Source organism: Lathyrus oleraceus, chromosome 1 (genome assembly GCF_024323335.1).
Source record: "Lathyrus oleraceus cultivar Zhongwan6 chromosome 1, CAAS_Psat_ZW6_1.0, whole genome shotgun sequence".
NCBI lineage: Eukaryota > Viridiplantae > Streptophyta > Magnoliopsida > Fabales > Fabaceae > Lathyrus > Lathyrus oleraceus.
In genome coordinates this window covers 364,744,091-364,763,155 of record NC_066579.1, presented here as the reverse complement: position 1 = coordinate 364,763,155, position 19,065 = coordinate 364,744,091, and the positions used below count along the sequence as shown (strand labels likewise).

Genomic DNA, 19,065 nt, shown 5'->3' with positions numbered 1-19,065 from the left:
AATCAGGTATATGAACTCCTTCGCAACTTCCTTCCTCTGTTTTTGTCTTTAGATTTTTTTAAGAAATAATACTGTGTTGTTCTTGTTGTTGTGTTTGATGTGTTCTTGCCGTTTTCTGTTGCGTTCTAGGGTTTTTCAGAAGAATTGCTGTGTTGTTCTTGATGTGGTTTTTTTGAGAAAAATATCTTTACTGTGTCTTGCTGTTATGTTCTTGATGTGTGAACTTTTAGGGTTTTCTTTGAAAAAAAATTGCTGTGTGGTTCTTGATGTGTTTTTTTTGAGAAAAATATCTTTACTGTATTGTTGTGTTTGCTGTTTTTCTTGCAAGTATCCCTCCCCTGTTAAATTTTTTCTATCTGTTTATGAAGAAGTTGTTAAGTCTTGAAAAATTTCCCCTTTTTCGATTTTCCTATCCCAGATTATGTGGGATTTCATCTATGTTAATTTACTCTGTTTTAAGCTAATGTCAAAAGTGCTTTTTGGATGTTTAGGTTAACCTTCTGGGTAAAGCTCCAAACTGAATGATTTATTTAGTTGTTTTTCAGTTCTCTAAGTGCTTTTGAAAAATGCTTTTTTAGTTAAGCTGTTTTTCTTTGCAGGTTACAGGTTTGAGATGACTTTGATGGAATGGGAAAAAAAGTGGGCTGTAAGACAGTAAGTTGGAGGCGCGCCCAAGTCAAGGAACCTGTTTCTGTTTGCAGCAAACTTCCACTTAGTTAAAATGTAATTACTTAGTTTAATTTTTTTTAGGGACAAAATATGTATTTGAACTTATGTAACTTATTGAATTAAAAGTCTAATGGGCATTGTAACTTATTGAATTAAAAGTCTAATGGTCATTGTAACTTGTTGGATTTGAAAAGAATTGAATTATTAAAGTGTATTTGGGCTAAGTGCAATTTGTTGGATTTGAAGTCTCATGGCCATTAATAATTATGTATACAACCTTTTAAGCTTTCAAAACTTAACTCAATATTTATTCATGCTAATCATTTTCAACTTTTAAAAACAATACACTTCTAACTTAAGTATAATGACTTAATCTAAAAAAAACAACATAATTCTAACTTAGGTACAAAGAAACTAAGTATAGTGATTTAATTTAAAAACAACACAATTCTATTTTAAACACAAAAATCTAAATATGGGACTTTTAATTTAAAAAACAACACAATTCTATTTTAAATACAAAAATCTAAATATGGAACTTTTAATTTAAAAACAACACAATTCTATTCTAAATACAAAAATCTAAATATGAAACTTTTAATTTAAAAATGACACAAACTTGTTTCTAAAAAATGCAAATTTAATTTGGGAACCCATGAAGAACTTAGAACTTGGTATAAATATTTGGGATGTGTAAATGGACTAGTAATAGTGATCATAGAAATAATAACATGGCTCTTAATACTTACTAATAAAAAAAACAGGTTTTGGATTATGAACACACTTATGCAAATGGGCCTTTGAAACAAAGAGATCTCATGGGTAAACCACAAATGGCCGGACAAAATTGGGGTATGACAGTTCATTGCAAAAGATTCTTACTAAATCCTTCTTAACATTCTCAGTCCAATCCCATTCCTTAAGCTCATCTATGATCATGTCCCCGCTGATCACCACTTGATTTTTCATTGGGTCGAACAACTTGTATACTCCAGTCGAATGATATCCTATCAGGATCATCTGACTCGACTTGTCATCAAGTTTTCTTCTCAACTGATCTGTCACATGTTTATGTGCGATAGATCCAAACACCTTTAGATGACTCAAGCTAGGCTTGACACCATAGCAACATTCTTTTGGCGTGATTCCTTCTAGCTTCTTCGTTGGACATCTGTTCATGATATATGTTGCAATCGACATAGCTTATCCCCATAATCCTTTGGGTAGATGCTTGCCTTTAAACATACTTCTCACCATATTCATGATGGTTCTATTCTTCCTTTCTGCGACTCCATTCTGCTGTGGAGTGTAGGGTGACACCACCTCATGCACAATCTCTTATATCACACATAATACGTCGAAGTATTTCTACACACATTCTCCACCACCACCAGTCCTCATAATCTTGAACTTTCAACCGCTTTGTCTTTCGACCATAGATTTAAACTTGGCAAATACCTATATCACTTCACTTTTCTTCTTGATTAGGTAAGTCCATAATTTTCAACTGAAATCATCTATGAAAATAACACAGTATATGTTACCTCTAATCAATTCCATATAGATAAGACACATACATTAGAGTATATGAATTCAATAATTTCCTTCAACCTGCTTCCTGCATCTTTACTGAAGCTCTTTTTGTGCTGCTTCGCCTGCACACAATCTTCACACACTTCGTTTGAAATGTCAATTTCTGGTAATCCTGAAACCATATTTCTTCTCTTCAAATCTATGATATCTTTGAAATTGAGATGGCCAAGTCTATAATGCCATATCCATTCATCTCTGTTGGCTGCTGTTGCAAGGCACTTATGCTCCATAACATTAAGCTCAATCTTGAAGGTTCTCTTTTGAGACATTGGAGCCTCCAAGATCAACCTTCCATTTGAGTCGGGAACTCTTATCATCTTGTCTTTGATCCACACCTTGTATTTTTTTCGACTAACTACCCCATGCTAAGCAAATTGCTCTCCATGCCAGAACATCACCAGCACCTTCAGCTACTAGAGTATTGTCAATTCACCATGTTCTTCATTGAGGGCTTTATGTTGACAAACCAATCTTTCCTTCAAGACATGTATGATGAGCATCCTGAGTCCAAACACAACTGGTGCTTGAATCTCTCTTCATCTCTCGTTGTACCATCAACAACATCTCTTCCTCTTCATGTTTTGCCAACTTTGCATAAGTTTCTTGATTCTTCTACTTCTCTGGAAAATCACTAGAATAATGACCATGCTTTTGACAATTGTAACATTGAATGTGACTCTTGTTTGGATTTTGACCACCACCTCTTCCTCTACCCGCAACACCACTTATTTGGTTGCCTTGGTTCCATGATTTTCTCTGATTCGACCAGATTCCTTCTTGCTGATTTCGACCAGTCGAATTGTTGTTGCCTCCTCTGCCTTTGTTGCCATTCTAGCTTCATTTGTCTTTCCTTTCTTTTTCTGATTGCGTCTACAAATCATATCACTCTTCAATTTTCCTGCAGCTTTTTCAGCCATTCTTTGTTCATGAGATTCAAGCGTCCCTTGAAGCTCTTCCTTTGTCAATTTTGATAAATCTTTCGACTCTTCTATCGTTACTACCATGTGGTCGAACTTTGGAGCTGACGACCTCAAGATCTTTCCATCAACAAATCTTGATGTCAACATTTCTCCATATACCTTGATTTGATTCACCAGTTTCATAACCTTAGTGAAAAATCAGTTATGCTTTCATTGTATTCCATCTGAAGCAATTCATACGTCTTTTTGTGAGTTTGTAACCTCACCTATTTCACTTTCTCCACGCCTCCAAACGACTTCTCTAGAATTTCCCATGCTTCTTTCTCCGACTCTACATCACTAACCTTTTCAAATTTATCTGAATCAACACATTGATGGATTATAAAGAGAGCTTTATAATTTTTTTTCAATTCTTTATGTGCAACCCTTTCTTGATTCGTCGTGTTTTCTACAAGCGTTGTTACTCATGCCTTCACAATATCCCAAAGATCTTGATAACAAAACATAACTTTCATCTGCTTGCACCGATTCTCATAATTATTGTTCTTGAGAATCAGTAGATTCGTTGGAAAATGTCTGTTTGGATGATTCATTGCCATCATAATTTTGTTCCAACGAATCGCTTAATCCGAAGCTCTTGATACCATATGTTGGAAATCCACCTCTACTTAAGGAGAATTTCAATCAATCTTGACGAACAAGATTGTTATCAACCACGCAATGACAATGAAAAGAAAAGAACGATTGAGAAAGAAAGAAAAAAACGTTGGAGAAGAAGAAGAATATTTTCTGCAGAGTTTTCTCTCTGCCCACAACCTGTGGAAAACTTCTTTATTCACTTTGCAACTGTAAAATTCTGTGAATACAATGTTATGAGTTCTTTCTTCTCTTCATACAAGAATAAATGTTACTCCCTCTATTTATAGATTTAGATTAACTTACTCCTTAAACCAAATGCCAAAACTATAAAAAATCAAAATAGTTAACACTACTAAAAATAAGCTTAAGTCGAAATCCTGTGTGAAACAACATGTTTCGACACTTTGACACACTAATACAACTCGATACATTAGGCTATTCGACATAAGAAATTAAAATTCAACACTATCTTGCCGTTGACTTTATTATATATTTGATTGCTCTCTTTATTAGAAAACCAATTTAAGAAAAAAAATATTTCAACAAATTTCTTTGAAAGTTAATTCAGTTCTATTGATAATATATTTTTATCTCTCCGTTTTGAGGGTCACTTTTCTAATTAAACACTATTTTCAAAGTTTGAATTTCTTAACAATTTGGTAAAATGACATTTTCGTTTTATTAATTATGACATTTTAAAATCTTAAAAAACATACATTTTGAAAAGAAGAAATATTTAATTATGATTATCAAAACCTTAATTTTTGTAACAAAATCAACCTTTTCATGGATTAATCGAGGTATTGTGTTGGTATTAGCGGTGATATGTTTTACACCGAAACCTTATCACAAAGATCCATTTACTTTATTAACAATGAGAAAGATTTTATGTCACAAACACATTTTTAGCCAGTATTTAAAATTTATCTCAATCATAATGATAAATTTGTAGAGTATATATTATACATATCCAAACTTAGAGCAATGTTAATCAACTCAGCAATAGCATTTATAAGCAAAATGGTTCTTCTTGGTCACATATCGAGACATGTATTCAGAAACTGAAGCTGATGAACTCACTATTTCACTTGGAACAATTATTTGACTTTTCCCCGACACAATTCTCATCCCAGCAACACTTTCATAGAATAGTCCTCCAGGCATTGAAGGCACAAAGATGTCACTTTCAGAACATACGTAGAAATCAATAACCTTCTCAACTTCAATACTTTCTGAGCTTAGAAACTTTTCTTTCTCAGTTGCTAACATTATGTTTTCCTGTTGCATCATAACAAATAAAACATCATTCACCAAATATGACATTGAAAAAAAATGGTTCATAGTTCACACGTAATGAAAAAAGTTACCTTGGTATATGTTTTCGGGAACATGTATCTGAGTGAGTTAAGATCAGTACTCCATTTAATCTGAGTGACGTAAACAACGGTTTCTTGACCAAATCCTATTTTGTTCAGAAACTCACCAATCTCATGTCCTTTGTAACATTGTTTTCTACCACTTTCGTATTTTCCGTTACACTCGTTTTTCAAATCCACTGCAACAAATTGTCCATTTGATTCCTGGCTCCTTGTTTGTAGATTTTGGACTATTGACTCAGCTACTTCTTGTATCTCTGACTTCAACTCAAGTGTTCCAAACATTGCTTGGCATGCAAGTAAATCAAAGTTGTTGTTATTTCTTGAGGGAAAGTGTGATTCAATCTTAATAATCCTTTTTGTTTTGTAGTTTGGTGTGATTTTGTTGACAATGTAGTCTTGTGAAACCTTGTTTGGTACTCTTACAATTGGTGTGTTCCTAGTAGACACTTTAGGAGGGAGTGTTTTTGTTACTTTCACTAACCCTTTTAGCTTATTTAAAATATTTCCAACATCATAAACATCTCCAAGGTTTCTGAAATGAAATAAGTGATTATGTATAAGCTATTTTGCTAAAACAAAATAAAATAGAGTTGAGAAAAATAGAGCAACACATGCTATATCCTGATTTGCTGTTTTTGATATCAGGAAGAACAAGAGTGGCTCCTAGGTGTCTGGCAACAACCACTGCATCTGCAATCTGAGCAAATCATTTCCACAAATGGTGAATTCAGGACTTGTAAGTTATAAGAACAAACAAAACGTTAATCATGTGTGAACTCCAATTGGTAATTTGTGACATTAATCTAAAGAAAATGAAAGTGTTTGTAACAAACCTGTAAGATATGATACTCAGGGCCATTTGTTAAGGAAAATAGGATAAAACCTTCAGATTGCTCTACTTCCTCTGCAGCTTAAATAAACAAGAGTCATTTACAAGTCTCGTCTCAAAAATGTTTAAAAACAAAACCTTGCGCGCGATTTTGCATCAAATTTTTTATACACCCTCTTCTACAACGCGAGTGCTAGCATAATTGATTGCGTCAAATTGCGATATGTTGTTCCAGGTTGATAGTGATTTGTTAGTGTATTAACTAACCAACTAATCAGGTTGGTTGGCTGTTTAACTGACAAGCTATTATAAGAGCTGTTGTAAATTCAATTTGAAACTAATTTCCATCAGCACAAGTTACAACATCCATTATATTGTTTATTGTTCAGCACTGCGTGTACGTATTTGATTGCTTGCACTGCAAGAAACTCTAGAGTTACGCTAGCAAGTGGCATTGAGAGTCAGGTTTGATACTAATTGATACTAAGAAATTGGTTTTGATATCAGAGGATTTGTTGGATACAAGAGAGAGAATTGGTTTGATACCAGAGAGAGGAATGGTTTTGATACTAGAGAATTAATTTCAATACAAGGGAAACACGAGACTTGTGAGGGGTTATCAAATTAGGAAACACATAGCTAGTGTGTGAATTTAGTGTTCTTACTCAACAATCATGAATGCGAATGGTTCTTGATGGAAGCAATTGGGAAAGATGAAATGCTTTTTGATGAAATTGTTTTTTGGAGCTCAATAAGTACATGAAATGATGAAGAATGACTATGAAGATCTGCGAGCAAAACATACAAATAGACAAAGGATCACATTCAAATATTTGAAGAAGAGTATAAAACTTTGTTCTACATTCAACGAAATGTGGATGCTCATCATTTCTCAAAAGTGACAAGATCAAAAGAGACATAAGACATCCTAGAGAAATACCATAATTGTGGAGAAAAGGTGAAGCAAATGAAACTTCAATTTTTAAGGAGGAAACATGGGTTGATGCAGAGAAAAACACCAAAGGATAAATGATTATTTCGGTAAGTTGGTTCTATTGACGAATCAAATGAAGTCCCGTGGTGAAGCTATTTCTGATCAATAAGTGGTTGAAAAAGTGATGAGATCTCTAACTTCAAAATTTTACTTCGGAGTAGTGACAATTCTAGAACTCATAAATGTGAAAACCATGAAAATCGAGGAATTGTTGAGTTCTTTGGAGGCTCATGAGTTTATGGTGATTGACAGACGAATTGAGAGGCCAGTTCAATAAGCTTTACAAACTAAAGTGGTGAAGAAAGATGAAAATAAAAGGAAGTTCACGAATAAAGGCAAAGGAAGTTTCAAGAGTGTAAGTTGATCAAATAATGACAAGTCAAAGTTTGATGCTAAAGATGAATCCTCCAAGAGAAGAGAAGACTTTGACATCAATCAATCAAAGAAGAATGAGCTTGATAAAAGAAAAATGCATTGCTACAACTGCGAGAAGTATATAATGATTGTTGGCATAAGAAAATAGACAAGAAAAATCAAAATAGTGATAAAGAGGTACACATAGTTTAAGATGATAACTATGATTCAGAAGCGGTATTACTAATGGCCACAACATGTGAAGGAAACCATATGTGTGAGTTATGGAACCTTAATTTAGTGTGTTCTAATCACATGACTAGACACAAATAATGACTCACAAAATTTGATCTAAGCAAAAGAAATAATATAAGGCTAGCAAACACATGTTACCTTGCAACAAATGGTATAAGTGATATTGTCATCAGGAGAAAGGACGACAAGAATGCACTCATAAAATATATACTCTATTTATTGGTATGATGACAATTTAATTAGCATTAGACGGCTGGTTAGGAAAGGAATCTAAGTTAGCATGAATGACAATCCACTACATCATTTTGATCCTCATGAAAACTGACATTGAAGTCTATGTTGTCAAAGAACAAGACATTCAAATGCAACATTATAACTCCAAGAATGATGTGCTTGTCAAGCACCACTTATGATGATCATGAATGACTTTGGTATGCACAATATGGTCACTTGATTTTTAGAATCCTTAGTGAATCGAACTCTAAAAATTTAGTGTTTTTCCTATCTAAATTGAAAGCAATCAAGATATCATGTGAATCATGTTTGAGAGACAAATAAAATAGATTGTTCTTTGCATCAAACATGTCTAAAAGGTTAAATGTTGCACTAAAAGTTGTGCATTTTGATATATGTGGTTCATTTGAAGTCTCATAACTAGGTAGAAACAAGTATTTCGTTACTTTTATCGATGAACATACAAGAATATTATGATTTTATACTAAAAAACTAAAGAGTGGGTCTTTTGAAATGATCAAGAAATTCAAAACCTTAACTAAGAAGGAGATTGAAAAGATAATTCAGGTTTTGAGGAGTGATGGTGGTAGAGCGTAAACCTCACGTTACGCTCAACGGTACACTGGTTTAACAGGAAGAAGAAACAAAGCCAAGATAAAACAATGCTAAAACATAATATATATATATATATATATATATATATATATATATATATATAATATATATATATATATATATATATATATATAACTCAACTAAAAAGATGAATATAAAAACGTCCAAGGAAGTTCAGAGTGGAAGAAAATCAAATGTAAACATCTGAAAGCTAGATATCAAAAGTGAAAGTATGGTGTTCATAGGATATCATAAAATAAAATCCTATATGGTGTACAACCTTGTGACTTAAATGGTGAACATTAGGAAATACGTGATTGTCAATGAATCAAAAACATAAAATTGATAGGATATATTAGAGAATAAATGTAATCACAATCATGATTTTCTTGAATATGGTTAAAGTGAAAAGTCATATGAAGAAAATAATGATGAAGGCGCTGACATAGATAATGATGGACCAATATAAGATAAAATACATGTGAGGACACAAAGAATAAGTTAAGTACCTAGTAGACTTGAATATTGTGAAATATTACATGACAATGCAATTAGTAAAAAAGTTGAGCTCATTCATTTGGATCTACAAGCTAATGTAGAGCTAGTCAACTATGAGAAGACAATAAAGAGTTAATTTTTTAGAGAGGTTGTGATTGAAGAACTCAATTCAATTGAGAATAATCACACATGAGAGTTGGTTGATTACTTGAAAGGAAGAAAACCATTGATGTGAAATGGATTTTTTAGGTCAAAAGGAATATAGGTGCTACAATTTCAAAACATATGCAAGGTTAGTAGCTAGAGGCCTCTTGCAAAGATATAACATTGACTATAATAAAGTGTTTTCTATTGCGGTAAGATTTGAGACACTAAGACTAGTTGTGGCAATAACTAGTAACAATTATTGGTCTCTCTATCAATTAGATGTTAAGTTTTCTTTCTTGAATGTCCCATTAGAAGAAATAATTTATGTCACTTACCCACTAGGATTTTAAGTGAAAGGAAAAAAGTATATAATATATAAGGTGAATAAAGAATTGTATAGATCGAAGTAAATCCATATAACTTGTAGTAAGAGAATAGACCAATATTTGATCCAACTTGGATTAAAAAAAAATCACATTTGAGTATCGTGTTTATGTGAAAAGTTCCAATAGTTCAAGCATCATGATGATATGCTTATATGTGGATGACTTTCTCATCGTGGGAAGCCATTCATCTAAGATTGAGAATCTAAAGGGAAAAATAAAGAATGTGTTTGAGATGACTTGTTTAGGAAAGCTCTCATACATTCTTGGCACAGAGTTTCTAAAAGTCGAGGAAGGCATGGTAATGTATCAGCAAACATATATGAATGACTTATTGGATAAAATTAACATGACTGATTGAAACACAATCATAAATCCATCAGAAACAAATGCGAAACTTAACAATTCGTAAACAACACTAATGTTCAAACAAAAGTGACCACAAAGCTTTGAAGTTAGAAACACTCGAAATATCAAAGTAAAATATTTCATTAAATATAAATAATTATTGCACCCAAGGTACAAAGGCCTAGGAAATATTGTAGGAAATGCAATACAAAATAAAAAAAAATTAAGCCGAAGCATTTAGAGCCAAATCACTGGGATCACCTCCCGGATCCAAACCAAGAGCGGACTTAAACTGGTCCAACGCCTCAACGAGGTTCATAACATCAACGTAAAACTTCCCCACCTATTCCATATTTCATTCTCACATTTCGAACACGTCCCACATGGTTTGTTGAAGAGCATCCTAGTGGACCCTTCGTAAACCGACCACATCGTCTTGAAGAACTTTTGAGGCCTTCACATTTTTTTTTGGTAATTTTACACATGTCGAGTCTTCTCCACAACAGAATAAGGAGTATCCCTGTATCACTTCTTTGCATCTCAGAGAGAAACCTCCAGTTAAATCATGCGATCAGATAAGGTAGAAAGGGAGCCATGCACTTTCACTGGCTCTCACTAAGTTAGTAGTGTTAGCTTCCTCATGCAACACAACTAACTCCTCTTGATGATTAATGTATTTCAGCTCCATCACTTTGGTCTTTTCTTTCCAAGCATCACTCTCCTTGAAGGAACTAAATAGAGCCAAGACATCACCCTATCCAACATAAATAAGAGAGAAAATAGAAGTAGATTTGAACATACTCTAGGAGAACTAAAAAGCCATTTCCATCTTATCCCTTTTAGGGAGATTCTGGACAAAGGATACATCCAATGTCGAGACAATATCAACAGTCTCCTTAGTAGTGCACAAATGTCAGGAAGAGAAAATATTTTGTATCTTTATGAAGGGAGTCACTTCCTCAGAAGTGTCGTCCTCAGCAACCCAAGCTCATTTTGTAGAACACACGGTCCAAGGATACTGATGTTCCTATTCCCAGTCCCTCTTCAATGAAACCAGGGATGAGGTTGGTTCCTCCACTGTCAAAACAATCGCGACATCCACAAGTTGATCTTCCTAGATCACACAAACCCAAGCTTCTGGGGTAGGAGAAGGCATTGGGGCCGGAGCGGTATCCACCAAAGGAGACATGGTAGATTCTAAGTAGCAGTATTCACCATAGTCTGGATACCTTGGGCATTTGCAAGGCGGTAAAACATATTCATGTTGCTCACTTTATCCATAATGCCTGCAAAATAAAATCACACATGTAAAAAAATCCTCTCCTCAAGATTAACTGCATTCAAGATAGCATGAGTATCAATTCCCTTCTTCCTTACTACAATATCGGGCTCCTCGCTAGGGCCGAACCCTTCCTCATAACCAAATTCCCGAAACCAGGCTTGCATTTCCTCCTTCATTGTCACCTCATTCGAAGAAAGCGACCCCTCTGAAAATCAATGGATGGCCCACTGAAGACAAAGAAATCCCTGATTGAGAAAGTTGAAAGGGGAGTACGCCTCAGATGAAAAAGAGTGAAAAATAAGTCGAGGGAGAGGTTCCAAGATTTGTACTCTACAGACAGCAGGAAGACCCTCACATACGCCCATGCCCCAGATGAAGCTGGAAAGGGGAAATCTTTAAATATTTCAGGATGGCTAGCCCAAATTTAGAAAAGAGTAGTCATAGTCATATTCTTGCAAACATACACTTAGATCATGGGATCATGCTGTCATAAAAAGAGGTGCATATCCTCTTCTCTTCTGGTACGGGAAGGATCGACCGCTCCGAAGGATCGTTGACTAAAATGGTAGCATTATCAAGGTCGGCCTCAGAGTTAAAAGCCAAGGAAATACTTGCTACCTTTGCATCTACCCAATCATACATCAACATGTTTGATTGACGTTGAAGATTTAAATATTCTAGCATCTTAGTGTCGCTAGGCTTTCAACCTACAATTCTGCAAGTGGGCCCGAATGAAATCTCAAGCATGTTCCATCCTTTGCAAATTGACTTGTACCTCCTCCTACAATAAGATATGAGGAGGCATAGGAACCTCGACGTGGTTCGTTCTTCCGCCAACGTTTGATATAAGGTCGTATAACAACACGAAAGAAGAACTATCTTCCTCTAAGGAGTTCCCAAATATCCTTTATGAGTCAGAATCGTTAGACAAGGATACGATTTCCGATCCCATGTGATCACTACTCAAAGATAGGTAAGGAGAATCAGAGGATGAACTATATGAAACCTCCACTTCAGAACCATTCGCTAAATCAACAGTGTTGTCAGTCATCCTAACTAAGGAAACAGTAAATGCTGAAGGAAAATTGGAATTAGAAGAGTACCTGGTTAAGGAAGAACAATGAAACAAATGAAATGAAAAAAGGCGAAAGATTTAAACGAACTACAATCACTTCTAATGACGTTCTCAGGGAAAATAAGTGAAGGCTTTTCTTTGGAAAAGCTAACCGAAAGCTTGAAAGCTTAAAAATTGCAAAAACTTTTGAACATTCAACCTACTATATTATAAATAATTACAATTGAAGGATCAAGGCCAACTATGAACCGAAATCACAAGATAACAATTCTAGAATTTCACTCATGGAAACACACCACACTCAAGTGCACTTAAGCACTCTATGAACTGCGTCACACATTAGCAGGTCACGTCATCGCACATGTCAGAATTAGGCGATGAAGTGTCTTAATGATGGAGCCACATTAAATGTATATGTTCCCTGTCACTTTTTCAAAACTAATCCCATGTGATTCAGTTCTACTCTACACCAAACTATATTATGGAGACCTGTCAATGATACTTAAGACTTTCCCTGACTCCTTCGGTGTCCGACAAAGCCTTGGAGACAACTGTTCTAGACCGACCAAAAGTCCTAATTAACCAAGACCAAATCCATCTCAAACTCACTCTATTCGACCCAATATATAAAAACAATTCTCATGATATGCGAAGATACACAATCTCTGATCTCTAATTTCACTTTACTCATCTTAAACCTTGATCTGACTTGGATGTTGGAGTGTTAACCATGCAGGTCCATCACACGCCGTTGTATAGGAGATCAAAATCACCATTCAAAATCAACAAGTATTCACCTTTCATCATTTTTGGTTCCTTCATGAAGCTGAAACATCTATTTTTGATTCACGGACGGAACAATTGGTTTAATACTTTTTTTAGTCTTGTATATTAATCACAAAGTTCATTTTGATTCCTTAACTTAAAAAAATAAATTATATTATCTCTAAACTCTTCAAAACGTACTATGTTAATTCTTTTTATTTAATTAACAACGAAAAAATTTTAAAAATCAATCGCAAAATTTATCACTAATAAATAAAAATGACTAACATGATACGATTAGAATATTAAACCTTGGTTATTGATCACTATGTATGTATTTGATTCCTTCTAGGGGTACACGCAATTGAAATTTCAACCGTGTCCCTACATTTTACCATAATATAATGCTTCACACGTAAGTGCAACTAAAATCACAATTCTTAATTATGAAACTATGATTTAAAAGGTGTCTCTACTAGATAAAGCTTCAATGGTCATCAATAAGCAACAAACAAACAAAAACAGATCATGAAGGATAATAACTTACTGAGTGCAGAAGGAGGATTCCAGCATGATTTCAGTCCTTTATCATTTTGTTTCAAAGGCTTTTTGCTTAGATGTGAAACTGTGGCCATGCTTGGTTGAGTCACTGTTACAGATTCACGTTGAGAAACTTGTGTAGCTTGAATTTCAACCTTCACATGGTGGAGTGCAAACAAAACTTCATCAGTCAAATGATGTCTTATCTAATTTTAGCTTACATAATCATCATATTGATATCATATAATCCAATAATTGATGTTAATGTTTATGTATGTGATAATCATCATAAAATAGGACAAGTTAGTTTGACTAAAATAAACTAGCTCACTTTATTTTTCATGAGAAAACAACATGTATTGTCATCTATTTTGATATATTAGAGTGGCGTGGCAAAATAATTTTAACTCATTTTACCAACTTTATTCTAGTAACGTGTATAATGGCGTTTAATATTTTGAGTTTTATTATTAAGCTAAGATATTAAATCAAATGTGATAGTTATTTTTTCTCCATAAATTTTAATTTAACTGACCAAAAATCGATAACACTGATTGAATGATATAAATTCAACTAGCTTATTTACTTTAAACTAAGTAATTCAATTTAAATTCATCAAATTTAAAATAATTAATTATAAGTTAATTTATCATCCATATTTTTTAACACAAATTTGACTGGTACATATAAAACTTTTTGCTCTGAATTTAATTAATATCTCCTTTAATGAGCGGTGAGGTTGATCCTCTTAACATAGTCGGTCGTGAAATCAAATACTAAAATTTTAAAAATAAAATAAAATTTAAATGCAGATTTTTTTTTATAGTCGGTGACTCAATTATAATCTCTCACCATTTTTTTATTTTTCTTATAAAGAAAATCATGAACTTAAGAGTGTGAAATAAGCATATGTAATAGTAGTAGAGTGATTGATTTCACAAATGTAGAATTGATCACAGGACTGAAAAAAACCCTAATCCATTGATATCATGAATAATTCCTAAGAAAGCAAAATAGAATAATTTCTAAGTGACATGGAAACTATATATGACAATTCATCATACATATATATATATATATATATATATATATATATATATATATATATATATATATATATATATATATATATATATATATACACTAGTGCAGAAAGAAGATTTTACACCCGTTTTTTATACATATTACACCCGTTATGATAGGGTGTAAATTCAAAGGGTGAGATATGTATGAAGAATTTACACCCGTTTTAAAACGGGTGTAAAACGAGAATATATTACACCCTATTTTAGATTTAAAAAAAGGGTGTAATTGGTAGATATATACATTAAATTTTAAGACATTTACACCCTATTTAATATAAAACGGGTGTAAATTGTCACCTATTACACCCTGTTTTAGATAAAAAAAGGTGTAATTGGTAGATATATACATTGAATTTTAGGACATTTACACCCTATTTAATATAAAACGGGTGTAAATTGTCACCTACATACATTGGTTCAACATTTACCGTTTTATCTAGAAAGATTTTTCATTTGTATATATTTTCGCATGAAAAATGAAAAATGCCTGAAGTTCAATTGAAGACATACTATAATGAATGAAAAGAGTGCTTCGAATGAAGAACCCGTGTCCGAAGCAAGCATTTAGTATTTGAAGTTAAAAATACTACACAATGTTCCATTTGTGCACAGTACAATGTTAGTCTTTAACATTACATCTGATAATAAAAACTCCAGAAAATGCAATCCACCATTCAAAATTACCAGCATCAGAACGAATATATTACAGACCACTGCAAAAGCAAGTGCCTTAGTCGGGCAATGCAGTTCCTCGCTCGAGGTTATTTTTAATCTCCAATGTGTATTTACCAAAGGCACGTTCAATCTTCTTGTTGAAATGCTCATTACGGTCATTGATCGAGTCAACATCTTTCTCTTCGCGAAATGTTCTTCTCCTGCTAAATGCCCTGCGCTTCTCGTCCCTATCCTTTAGCTCTTGAACCATCCTATCAATCTTGTCCTCTGAGATTTTTGGCGCCTATAGTGGAGGAAAGATAACTCATAAAATATCCATTGATGTGCATAAGTTTAAAAGAAAAAACAGAGAAGATAAATGATGTTTTGACAGTATACCTTTCCATACTGAAGACTTGAAGCGTCGCGATAGAATTCTGGATCAGCTTCTTTCATTCTATTGTATTCTTCTACATCAACTTCAATGTTCTTGGTCCTCTTTTTGTATGCATTGTATAATGTCTTTTGATTAAAAACTGGTCAAAGTAAAACAAATAGTTACATTAGCTTCCTTTCCATCAGAAATTCTAAATGAATGCCCTTATCTCTCATATAAGATGAAACTTAGATTTCAAATAACAAAAAAATGTCCTGTGATCTAGACAAATATTTCAAGGTGTTATTCTGCCTATAAACACTTCTTTTCAATATTTTAGCAACATAACATTGGTGGGATTCTCCAAAATAGCAAATGTAGATGCAAACAAATCTAGGAACCTTCATTTAATAAAGTATAATATGACATTGTGATGTTGTTTAATCCACGTAGTCAAGCTTACAAACTCTACAGGGGTCTGAAAATTTTGATATATAACCAAACCAGCTAGAAAAGAAACATACTGATTGATTGTGCAATAAACATACTGATTGATTATGCAATAACATTTCTTTGTCGAATATAGAAAAAACATACCATCCCAACCAGATGGGGCAGGATCCTTCTCCCATTTTTTGTATTTCTCTTCTGCAGCCTCCTGTGTGTCAAGCATATATGCCTTTGTCATATCCAACCCATTTGCATCAAGAAGCTTTCCAATCTTTTTCTTTCTACCATCAAGCCACTTCTGCTTAGAAACACCCCTAGACTCCGTTGGAGCCTCCATCCTCTTTTTTTCATTAGCTATTTCAATTTGATTACGCTTCTTTGCATCTTGCTGCCAGAGAATCAAAGTAAAAATCTTAAGTTTATTCCACTAAATAAATAAAAGTTACAAACATGATATTTTCATTGTTTAATACCATTTTGGCTCTCAACTCCATCCACTTTTTCTGTCTGGCAGAGAGTTTCGGGAAGGAGCCATCCGTGTTTTCAATAGCAGGCTGATCAGGTTCACTGTCAGAATTTTCTTCAGCTTTCGGTCCATCATCGTCATCATGCATTCCCTCGTCAGGATATACTTCATTTGGAATGGCTTGCTCACGGCCACTTCCACCACTAGCTTGAGCAACTTCTTATATAACCCAGAAAACACCGCGTAAATAACTTTCCACAGACAAACTCATAAGCATATATAACCAAAAATAATACTAAAATTCGCCGCCTAAAAAATATAAATACAACCAATAACAAGATAAATTATTACAAAAGAAAATTCATCACGTATATATTTGGTTTAGCTTTTGGAAGAGTCAAAAGCAATTCAGAGACGTAGAATTGATTTTGAAATAATTTTGAGATGCTTGGTTCTTCTATAGTATAATTGATTCTGCCTTGAGAATTGATTCTACTTGAAGCTAGAATTTGTAGCTTTTGAATTTAAACATGATTTTTACATTGAAATTTATTCTTCAACTCAACTTTGCATAAAGTTGTCATAACATAAATCATTTTACATTCAACTCACTTTTAACCCGCATCAACTTTACATAATCAATTCACTCAAAATCAATTTTTTTCACCGCACAACCAAACAAGCGCTTCTCAAAATCAGTTATAATTCTAAACACAATGAAACCAATAGACAAGTATCACCCAAATTATCTTGTGTAATTGAAAAACTAACCAGACTCATGTTGCTGCATCCTGAGTTTAGCTTCAGCGATGACTCTAAAGCAATAATCAGTACATTCATGAAAACGATTACTTGCATTCCGGCAATCGGGATGCACATCTCGTTCGTCAGACATGTTTGGTTGCTGCAAAAAAAAAAAAACATGGCGCATGTTACAAAAAACCCTAACTTAACAAAGTGTATATTACAAAAACCCTAATTTGAAAGGAGATAACGCAATACAGAGATTGGAATTGAAAGAAAAGAAAGATTACAGCTGAAATAGAAGTGATGAATGAGGTTGTGATTGATGTTGGGTTCTCTTTGCGTTGCGTTGAGAGAGAAGAGAGTGATTTAGGGTTGAAAGAGAGAATTGGGAATTGGATTCGGATTTGGGTATGCTTGTTCCAATTTCGACTTGGATGAAGAATGATGAAGCCGTTGTGGGTTGTGAAGATTTCCGAGCAATCACGTTCTTTGTTCCTTTTTCACTATTTCTTGCACTTCATCGATGATGAAAAGTTTCTAAAATGTGAAATGAAAAGAAAATTTGGAACATGAGAAGTCATGGTTATATTTTAGGCGGTAATGATAAATTGTACTTAGGGATTCCTAAATTTACACCCTATTTTAATATAACGGGTTTAATATAAATTTAGTCATTTATATTGTTATAATTATACACCCTATTTTTAAATATAGGGTGTCTATTGTTATATTAATATTCCAAAATTTACACTCTATTTTAATATAACGGGTTTAATATAAATTTAGTCATTTATATTGTTATAATTATACACCCTATTTTTAAATATAGGGTGTCTATTGTTATATATTAATATTAAAATTTATTATTTTTTTAAGAAAATTTAAGATTAAACAAATAAGAATAATAAAAGTTATTGTTTAAGGCACGAATATTTTATTTTTATTTTTAAATTTACACCCTTTTTTTGAATATCAGGTGTAATATAGAGTTGATAATAAATAATATTTGAATTTACACCCGTTATTTAAAAATAGGGTGTCTATTGTTACGTACTAAAATTCAAAATAAGACTTTATTTACAAAACTGCCACCGCATTTGCTTTTTACACCCGTTGTTGGTAAAACGGGTGTAAATTTACAAATTATATTATTCTTTTTGTACTAGTGATATATATATATATATATATACACATTTTTTTTAAAGAAGAGAAATAAATCAAGCTTATAATCCAATGTAAAATTACCTTGGGATGAAACCTATTAAATAAAGCTTATAATGAAAGATGATAAGTGACATACATCATTAATTGAATAATCAAAATGATCCTTCTTGATCATATTACCAAGCATCATGAACATTGAGAGGGTGAGAAGGCCAACAAAGGCTTGCCTCAAGTCCATTGAAGACATTTTCTCTTCAATCATAAACTTGACTCCCCTATAGAATCACAAAGTCTCTATAAAAAGCCATGTTTCACACCGACATAAGAAAAAAAACATCACAATAAAGCTAGTGATGAAATACATATACAAATAGGTGGAAATATTGTTGGAGATAAAGCCAAATAAAAAGAAAAAAAAGCCAACTCTTTTGAGACAAGAATCATATTCATTACCCTTTTGCTCTAAATTTATTCAATTGTAGTAATACCTTTTGTAAGGTCAAGGTTTCTTGAGCTGGATTCACTCAAAAGAAGAAAGCCTCTTAATTTATCTAATGCATTTTTGGTGGATGTGACACGTTGGAAAAATTGTGCCCTTTACTTA

At 33.2% G+C, this 19,065-nt stretch overlaps 2 protein-coding genes across 2 annotated transcripts; both read right to left on the bottom strand.

Annotated features, from left to right (window-relative positions):
* Window positions 1-4,817: 4,817 nt before the first annotated feature.
* LOC127136781 (protein MANNAN SYNTHESIS-RELATED) lies at window positions 4,818-18,836 on the bottom strand. The gene is made up of 6 exons (XM_051063303.1): window positions 18,598-18,836; window positions 13,527-13,674; window positions 6,034-6,104; window positions 5,812-5,897; window positions 5,189-5,732; window positions 4,818-5,099 (listed from the first exon to the last, which is right to left on the bottom strand). Exons 1-6 carry the CDS (start codon window positions 18,721-18,723, stop codon window positions 4,818-4,820), a joined length of 1,257 nt encoding a protein of 418 aa, XP_050919260.1. The 5' UTR covers window positions 18,724-18,836.
* LOC127136788 (uncharacterized) lies at window positions 15,120-17,732 on the bottom strand. The gene is made up of 6 exons (XM_051063311.1): window positions 17,585-17,732; window positions 17,322-17,454; window positions 16,558-16,769; window positions 16,232-16,472; window positions 15,658-15,794; window positions 15,120-15,562 (listed from the first exon to the last, which is right to left on the bottom strand). Exons 2-6 carry the CDS (start codon window positions 17,443-17,445, stop codon window positions 15,335-15,337), a joined length of 942 nt encoding a protein of 313 aa, XP_050919268.1. The 5' UTR covers window positions 17,446-17,454; window positions 17,585-17,732; the 3' UTR covers window positions 15,120-15,334.
* Window positions 18,837-19,065: the final 229 nt, after the last annotated feature.

What these genes read in the sequence shown, in the direction of transcription:
- LOC127136788 (XM_051063311.1), bottom strand. Translation starts at nt 17,445, where the DNA reads ATGTCTGACGAACGAGATGTGCATCCCGATTGCCGGAATGCAAGTAAT. An exon ending in TGCCCCATCTGGTTGGGATG is followed by an intron (nt 15,795 to 16,231) that starts GTATGTTTTTTC and finishes TACTTTGACCAG; the next exon opens with TTTTTAATCAAAAGACATTA. An exon ending in CAAGTCTTCAGTATGGAAAG is followed by an intron (nt 15,563 to 15,657) that starts GTATACTGTCAA and finishes CCTCCACTATAG; the next exon opens with GCGCCAAAAATCTCAGAGGA.
- LOC127136781 (XM_051063303.1), bottom strand. Translation starts at nt 18,723, where the DNA reads ATGATTGAAGAGAAAATGTCTTCAATGGACTTGAGGCAAGCCTTTGTT. An exon ending in GAATCCTCCTTCTGCACTCA is followed by an intron (nt 6,105 to 13,526) that starts GTAAGTTATTAT and finishes TTTAAGCTGCAG; the next exon opens with AGGAAGTAGAGCAATCTGAA. An exon ending in CTGAGTATCATATCTTACAG is followed by an intron (nt 5,898 to 6,033) that starts GTTTGTTACAAA and finishes TGATTTGCTCAG; the next exon opens with ATTGCAGATGCAGTGGTTGT.